At 33.7% G+C, this 9,396-nt stretch overlaps 1 protein-coding gene across 1 annotated transcript; it reads left to right on the top strand.

The window, feature by feature from the left end:
* The first annotated feature begins 260 nt into the window (after nt 1-260).
* Nucleotides 261-861, top strand: LOC107002085 (defensin-like protein 155). The gene is made up of 2 exons (XM_015200006.1): nt 261-312; nt 568-861. Exons 1-2 carry the CDS (start codon nt 261-263, stop codon nt 768-770), a joined length of 255 nt encoding a protein of 84 aa, XP_015055492.1. The 3' UTR covers nt 771-861.
* Nucleotides 862-9,396: the final 8,535 nt, after the last annotated feature.

Below are 9,396 nucleotides of genomic sequence, written 5' to 3'. Positions count from 1 at the left end.
ATACACATTTTTTATATTATTCCAAAATATTATATATAGATGCTTTTGAATTATAATATAATAATTACGTTTATCTTACAAATTTTCAAAGATATCATCTTAGTCAACCTTTAACCCTTTTTAAATATATAACTTTTCAACCAGGAAAAAAACTAATTATAAATGGAAAAAAATAATAAATGAATCTCATTTTACTTTCCACTATAAAAAGCCTTTTGCACCTTGCTCCAAAGTATCTCATTCAAATTATTTTAATAAAAATGGCCAAGCTTTTGAACTTTGCTTTAATTGGTTTCTTTCTCATTGTTTCAGGTTTTTTTTCTTTTAATTATCTTCTTCAGTCACTTTTTTTTTTATAATTTGAAATTTAACCTCTTCATTTTTGTAACATATATATGATAATGTAATGACTATTTATATGATATATATGTGTAATTTAATCGATTGTAATAGGTTATTTCTTTGTTTTTCAAGTAACCATCTTTAAGTGATATAGGGAGTTAATTTTTTTTAACTTTTTTTTTGCTTGTGTATATTGAAATGTTATTTTCGTGAATTTAATTGCAGTTGCGATGGATATCAATCCAGTGAATGCACAACGAAGATGTACTGAAATTTTGGATCCAAATAATTGTGTTCCCGATGATTGCAAAAATCAATGCATTCAAAAACACAATGGAAATGGACTTTGCGTAGGCAGTTCTGGTACTGGCCAATTTGCTTGTGCTTGTACTTATGATTGTCTAAATTCTCATTTAAACACAAAATGATTTACAAGTGAACCCTCAACTTTTGTACGTGTGTTATGTCATGTATTGTCTAATCTATCAGAATCAAGTTTTTTCCTTTCCAAGGGAAATACCTTCATATCTCATTATTATAAATTTAATAGTACAATATTATATATTTTACATATAAATATTTATTTGGTATGGTTCATTATTTTCTTGATGCATTTTTATAAAATTTATAACCTACAAAATAACTCGATGTCGTTATAAATTTGGCACACCTCAAATGAAGGGATCACAATTGGCACTCAATGGCTTATACGACTAAGTTTAGTCATTTGATCATATAATTAAAAGAAGACTGACTAGTCAGAACCCAAAAGATTCTACTCTAACCATGGTAAAATGATCATAACTTTTTACTCTAGCTAAAATCTGATGACAAACGGTTTTGTGCCTCACTTACCTTCCATATAATAGGTTATGGGGCTTCTAAATAATTATATATCGGGATATATGCTCGTTCCAGTCATACCTAATAACAATATACAATAACAATTTTGAATTTGGAAAATTTTGGAGAAGGAAGATAAAAATTATTTTGATTTTTGAATAAAAATCACTGAATCCGAGGAAGGATTCCTATGCATTTCATCAAAGTGATCAAAATCAAGTGTACGTAATTTATAACGCTTAAAATATGTTTGACCAATAAATGGAAAAAATATTTAGTGTTGAAGTATATTATTGCAAAATGATAAGAACCGTACTATTTGAGATTTATCTAAACTTAAATAGGTGTAATTAGTTAAAAAAAACATGGGAAGATTCTATTTATTCATTCACATAATCTACCTTAAAAGACAATCAACATTCAAACCAAGCTTTCCATTAGATATACAAAAAATGTACATACTCATGAACATGTTTGGTCTGAAAAATGATTTCTGTTTTAGATATGCCCGTCCTTTGTGTTGAGCAAGACTAAATTGAATGCACGTGAAGCAAAGTGCAAACAATGGGGAACCAACTAGGGATACATGTTTGCATTTTAGTTCTACGATGATTAAACTTGGCAGAGAAAGATATCTAGACTTGTTGCAAAACGAGCAAACAACTTGATTCAGGGAGTAGCGACGTACCGATAGCAATGTTATTCAGTTTTGTTCGTGGAAGCTCTCCATCCTAAACATGTGTGAATAATAATCATTTACCATTGATCAAAGACCTACTGGCTAATCTTGACAGAAGTGGGGGCACAATTACAATTTCTAAAATTCTATTTTTGAAATCTCAGAGAGGTGCACGAGGAAAAACATTTATATCACAGTTCAATAATATTAAAACAATTAATAAACATACATGTAGCACATTAGGCCTGTACATATAAAATATTGAATAATATAATAAAAGTTAAGTACAAGTCAATATATCAAAACTCGAATTCTAGTGATGCTTTCGTAAAAAAAAATCTCTTATCAATACATCACTTTAATTGAGTTTTTTTTAAAAGCCGTGTAAGGTGGTAAAAAAAGAGGTGTGACAGATGACGACTTTGTAAAAATAATCCCTTATCAAAACATCATTTTAAAAAAACTTTTTCTAAATTGTGTTAAGTGTGGTATAAAAAAAAGAGTGTGACAATATGTCTAAAGCTTGATTTACTTTTTCAAGCATCTAAACATTAAGAAACTCAAGAACCGAATTAAGGTGATTAAAACTCTGAAAATTGATGCTGACATGAAAGGATTTGTGTGGGACGTCAAGGGTCGAAGGTATGTTGCGAAATGAGGGCATTTTGGGAGGTTTCCGAGTCTCTAATTTTGTGCAATCAACTATAGCGGGCATCACACCACTATAGCAGGACATCTGTGCAGGAGCTATAGAGGTTGTACATGCACTATAGAGGGGGAAACTACTATGGCGATGCCGTTATAGCGGATCAGGCCACTAGTGTAACACATTGCAACTCTACTTTTAGAATTTGAATAATTTGTTGTAAGTATATGTATTGAGCATATGGAAGAAAGTGGATAATGAGCTGAGCTGTCCAAGTTGTTACAGTTTGTACAGGTGTCATAGAGTTAGTGGCTAGATACTAATTCTGTTATTATTAGTTAGTTAAGCTTAATTCAGTTAATACTTGTATATATACAGATGTACTATGCATAGTTCAATACACGTTTTAAACAATAAACAAAAATTTTCAATTCTCTCTGTTTTAGTAGATATTTTGATATGGTATTTGAGCTTTTCTGGTTGGATCTAGGAATTCTTCATCTGCAATTATTGAAGGATTGAGAGATTCATCAAGTAGAAAACAGAAATATGAAAATTAATTTCAATGGCGAGAAGGAATGATCACAATTATCCTTTGTTCTTATCTTCTTCAGATGTTGCTGGATCGATGCAGATTGGGATTCAGTTAACAGGCATGGAGAACTACACCTTATGGAGTCGTGCGATGCGATTCAACTTGCTTACCAGAAACAAATTGGGATTTATTGATGGTACAATCACACGAGAATAACTACCTTAACTCAAGGTGTTTCTTCTGTTGCTGTGTATTTTTCAAAATTGAAAAACCTCTGGGATGAATTTGATTCAATTGTACCTCCTCCTTGTTGTGAGTGTCCAACATCGAAGGATTATGATGAAGGTTTGATAAGACAACGACTTCTCCAATTTCTCATGGGATTGAATGATAACTACAGTCAAGCTCGTAGCCAAATTCTCATGATGATACATGTTCCTACTGTGAACCAATGTTATGCTATGATCATCCAGGATGAGAGTCAAAAGGTTTTATATGGGGAGCAACTTTGTAATAACAGTGCAATTGATCACACAACCTTACTGTCCAACAAAATTGAAGGAACTGGTAAGCCTAGAGGAGGTGGTTATGCAGGTAACACAAGAAGTAGTTCTGGAGGTGGTAATACAAGTGGATTTGGATATTATAGTTGATATTATGGAGGCAATGGTTCTGGATCTGGCGATTTTGGTGGTTCCGGATCTGGTGGAGGAGCTGGTAGCTCAGGATCAAGTAGTTCTAGGTCTAGAAGGCCTTCTCCTTACTGCGAAATTTGTAATTTCAGAGGACATACTAAGGAAGCTTGTTTTAAGGCAATGCAATGCAACTATTGCAACATGAGGGGTCATACTAGGGACAATTGTTATAAACTCATAGGTTACCCTGCTGATTTCAAAGGAAAGAAGAAGATCTATGCAGCTAATGTCCAAAATCAACACACTGGAGACAATGGAATCACTCCACACCCACACCATGTCCAACAACCTCACTTCACAATGGATCAATACAATCAAATTCTGAGGTTGTTAAACAAACCTCAGTTGAATGAGACTTCTGCAAATGCAAACATGACAGGTATACTTGCTAGCTCTTCTAGTTTAATCCATACACATCCTACAGATTCACAATGGATAGTTGATAGTGGATCCACAAACCATATGGTGAATGACAACTCATTCTTTAATACTGGATTAACAATTGCTAGAATAGGGAAGGTTCAAATACCCACAGGTGAGTAAGCTATGATAACTCACTCTGGGAAATGTCAGTTAGAAGGAGGTGATTACTGATGTATTATGTGTGCCTGATTTCCAGTTCAATGTGTTATCTGTAGCTAGGTTGACAAAAGAGTTACAATGTTGTGTTTCATTTTTCCCTGATTTCTTCATTATTCAGGACCTCTTCAATAGGAAAGTGAAGGGGATTGGTGAGAAACAGGATGGTTTGTACATACTGAACACCAAGATTAAGGAGGAATCTGAAAGAATAAAGTCTCTGAATGTAGCAGAATGCAAGGAAACAGCTGAGTTGTGGCACAAGAGGATGGGTCATGCACCCATGTCTGTGATTAGGAGATTAGACATAGTAAAGAATAAACAAGCATTTTCTTTCCAACACTGTGATATATGTCCATTGGCTAGACAAGTTAGACTTCCTTTTCCTAATAGTGACACTAGAGCTTCTCATTGTTTTATATTTGATCCATATAGATGTTTGGGGACCTTACAAAGTTGCTACTCATAATAATATGATATATTTTCTCACTTTAGTTGATGATCATTCTAGATGGACTTGGACATTCTTGATGCACCTTAAATCTGATGTTTGCACATTACTTAAAAGTTTTCTGACTTTGATAAAAACTCAATTTTGAAGGCAAGTTAAGGTACTTAGATCTGATAATGGGGAGAATTCTTTAATACTCAATGTAAGGAGTTATTTGATTATGATGGTATTGTCATCAAAGTTCCTGCCCACACATTCCACAACAAAATGGAGTGGTGGAAAGGAAGCATAGGCATATCCTTGAAACTGCCAGGGCTATTCGATTTCAAGGTCATTTGCCTTCTAGATTTTGGGGTGAATGTATCACAGCTGCTGTCTATATCATTAACAGAGTGCCATCTATTGTTTTAAGTAATAAAACTCCTTTTTTCATGGTGTGTCAAGTACATGCCATCTTATCACACATGAGAGTCATTGGATGTTTGTGTTATGCAACAAACTTGGTTAAGGGAGACATGTTAGGGGCAAGAGCTATCAAATCTGTATTGATGGGATATGGAACTACTCAAAAAGGTTATAGGCTCTATGATCTACAAAATAAAGTCTTCTTTACAAGTAGAGATGTATGTTTCCATGAGCACCTATTTCCTTTTCATTCATGCACTATGGATGATCTAAATAAAATAGATGCAGATGAGACTGTGTTTATGTCTATTTTTCATCCAACTAAAATTGCTGAAGATTTTCCAATTGCTAGGCTTGGAGGATGTGATATTGCACCACTTATTGATTCAATTGGAACTGAGACAGTGGTTGAAGCTGCAAGCTTTATAGATCCAGTTGGACAACTACCAGTAAGGAGAACATCAACAAGAGTTAGTAGACCACCTATCTGGAAGAAAGATTTCATCACAAAACCATGTTTCAAGTCTGCAAACTCTTGTTTATAACCCATTGAAGATAACGTTACTTATGATAATTTGGCTGTCCCCTATCAGAGTTTTATAGCTCAGAAGTCTCTAGAGACTAAGCCACAATCTTATGCACAGGCTATTTTGGATAAAAGATGGGTTGAAGCAATGAATTTTGAAATTGAAGCTCTACAGAGTAATGGGACTTGGAAAGTAGTTCCATTTCCACCAGGTAAGAAGGCAATTGGTTGCAAATGGGTATTCAAGATAAATTATAAGGCTAATGGTGCTATAGAAAGGTTTAAAGCCAAATTGGTAGAAAAAGGTTACAATCAAAAGGAGGGTCTTGACTATCAAGAAACTTTTTCTCCAGTTGTAAAAATGGTGACTATGAGATCTGTAATTTCTTTTGCTGCAACAAATAGATGGAGAATTCAACAAATGGTGTAGATAATGCTTTTTGACATGGAGATCTACAGGAAGAAGTATATATGCAATTACCACTAGGACTCAACAGTGATAACAGTGAGGGGTCACAAGTATGTAGACTACTTAAATCACTTTATGGATTGAAACAAACTTCTAGGCAATAAAATGTGAAACTCACAAATGCTTTGATTAAAGCAGGGTTTCATCAAAGTCATTTGGATTACTCATTGATGACAAAAAGGACAGTAGAAGGAATTGTGACAGTATTGATTTATGTAGATGATCTATTGATTACAGCAAGTAGCAAAAGGTTAATAGACAATGCCAAACAGGTTCTGAATAGTAATTTCAAAATCAAAGACCAAGGAGATCTCAGATATTTCCTTGGTATAGAGTTTGCAAGAAATTCAGAAGGAATACTTATGCATCAAAGGAAATATGCCATGGAACTCATATCAGACTCTGGAATGAATGGATCAAAACCATGTGCTACACTAGTCGAGGTCAACCAGAAACTGACCACCTCAGAGTTTGATGATCATTTCAAGCTTGATAATGGTAATGTTCTGTTGGATCCAGGTGAATATCAAAGACTTGTTGGAAGATTATTGTACCTTACAATTACCATGCATGATATTGCCTTTGCTGTGCAAAGTCTTACTCAGTTTATGCATGCTCCTAAGTCATCACATATGGAGGCAGCTCTTCGAGTAGTAAGATATGTAAAACAAGCACCTGGTTTTGGTATCTTGAAGTCTGCTAAACCAACCAACACTCTTCAGGGATTTTGTGATGCTGATTGGGGGTCTTGTATTAATTCAAGATGATCCATCACTGGGTACATGATTATGTTTGGTAATTAATTGATTTCTTGGAAGTCCAAGAAACAACCTACTATGTCTAGAAGCTCAACAACGGCTGAGTACAGAAGCTTGGCATCTACAGTAGCTGAAGTTATTTGGTTGATTGGAATGTTAAGAGAATTAGGTATTGAAATGAAATTACCAGTGAAACTATACTGTGACAGTAAGGCTGCTTTACAAATAGCAGCAAACCCTGTGTTCCACGAGAGAACAAATCATATTGACGTAGATTGTCATTTCATTAGGGAGAAGATACAAAGTGGGCTTGTACATACTTTGGCATTTGTCTTCTGTTGAACAAGCTGCAGACATACTTACCAAAGGCCTGAGCAAGTTGCAACATGATCATTTAGTATCCAAGTTAGGAATGAAGAACATCTTCATACCACCTAGCTTGAAAGGGGGTATTGAGCATTTGGAAGAAAGTGGATGATGAGCTGAGCTTTCCAAGTAGTTACAGTTTGTACAGGTGTCATAGAGTTAGTGGCTAGATACTAATTCTGTTATTATTAGTTAGTTAAGCTTATGTCAGTTATTAATTGTAGATATACAGATATACTATGCATAGTTCAATACACGTTTTAAACAATAAACAAAAATTTTCAATTCTTTCTATTTTAGTAGATATTTTGATAATATGAACTTGAACCGGGTGAGTTTAATTTATCTATTTCTCAATATCTTTTAGGTAATAACAATTAGTTGTATAAAAATGAAAAGAAATAAAGTAAGAATGATATAATGATAGGGACATCAAGACAAAATCAATGGGTAAAACTGGCTATCCAACGCATCTCGAGACATATATACATACTAAGCCGACAATATTGGTAACTTAAAATAAAAATAATCCAAAATAATATTTCCACAAAGCCTTTATACATCAAGTATTCGATCGGGACAAGGTCCCGTGTCGATACATTAATAGTTTGTGTATAGATTTAATGAGAAAATCAAATATGTGTGTTTGTGATCACGTGGACTTGTTTCATTATAATACCCTATAATTAAATAAGGGTATATATATCATTAGGTTAAGAAAAAGAGAATTAAATCAGCTATTTGCTTAAAAGGAAAAAAAAGGATTGGGAAAAAAGCCCTAGGCAACCACGCTGCAACTTTCAGCGTTAAAAAAAAGAGAGAAGAAAAACAGAGCTGTTGCGTTTCTGTTTACAGCGAAGGACCATGAAAGAGAAGAAAGAATGAAAGGGCGAGGGAGAAGGAGAAAGAGACTTATTCGAAGGTTTTGCTTTCAGGTTCGAGGTAAATCCTTTTTGCTTTTCTTCTCCTACAGCCTCTCCGAGATTATTAGTTATGTATTTCACTGTAGGTGTTGAAATCTAAATACTAAAGGCTAATAGTTTGGCAACAAAGGTTGTACAAACAGATAAATCATATATATTTTCTATCTATTTATGAGAATCAAGATACATAATTGATCAATGGATTTGGGCATGAGAAAACCAATAGATTGAAGTATATTCTATACTACTAATGAAAAAATATGCTCCCAGTAGCATTAGTTGGAAAATTCATTGTCATGCTGACCTTCAGTTGCTGTTAATTGTAGTAATATCTAAGAAAATTGTTTAAGCAACCACAAGATATGAATACTTAGAGCTTTTAACTTGTTGCTGCTGAAATTGAAGGAATATATCGTTACGAAATAAGATACTTTGACACATTGAGAATCAAACCTGAAACTTGAGGGTTGGGTATTTTAAATAGTTACAGAATTAGCTTAAACATAGAACCTAACTAGAAATTTTTATGAATTTGATTATAGATTGACCAAAGAGATTCATATTACTCGAGTTGTGAACTTGGTATTTCAGCACCAGTACTGTGAGTAGTAATCTTACCAAAGTTGATGTTTTATGAATGTCATGATTTTTATATGGTTTATAAAGTAAATGTCTTACCGACTGTTTTGAACTTGCATGTGGGACAAGTCTATTACTGAATATCATACTGAAGATTATTTGAGATGATATCATTCTTACAAGATATGATTACTGTTATTGAAAAGATTTTACACTTATTTGAGAAATAGTAGTTTGACAGGTGATTGTTAAACTTTGAAAGGATATGATATGGTAAGATTTAAATAATTTGTTCGATTTTGAAATGCTTCTACTGAATCACAAGAAGAGTATAATTGGGAGGTGCACCTTGTAATTACACACCGATTACTGATAAAGCCCTTGCTAGTGGAAAGGTTAAACTATTATGCCGTTACCAATATCCCTCGAGTAGGGATGTACCGATATGAGTATTTAAGTCATTTATGAGGAGTTCACTGTTATAGGTTGCTTCGTAAAGAAAAGCCACACTAATTACATGATTCATCCTTGGAAACCTCCCAACTATAAGATTTGATATATAAATGTTTTCTAAGTTTACTATTAAGTATTTACATTGAT

The sequence above is a fragment of the Solanum pennellii genome, chromosome 10 (assembly GCF_001406875.1).
Source record: "Solanum pennellii chromosome 10, SPENNV200".
NCBI classification, from domain to species: domain Eukaryota; kingdom Viridiplantae; phylum Streptophyta; class Magnoliopsida; order Solanales; family Solanaceae; genus Solanum; species Solanum pennellii.
Note: the sequence above shows the minus strand (reverse complement) of the source record. Positions and strands in the feature narration are given on the sequence as shown.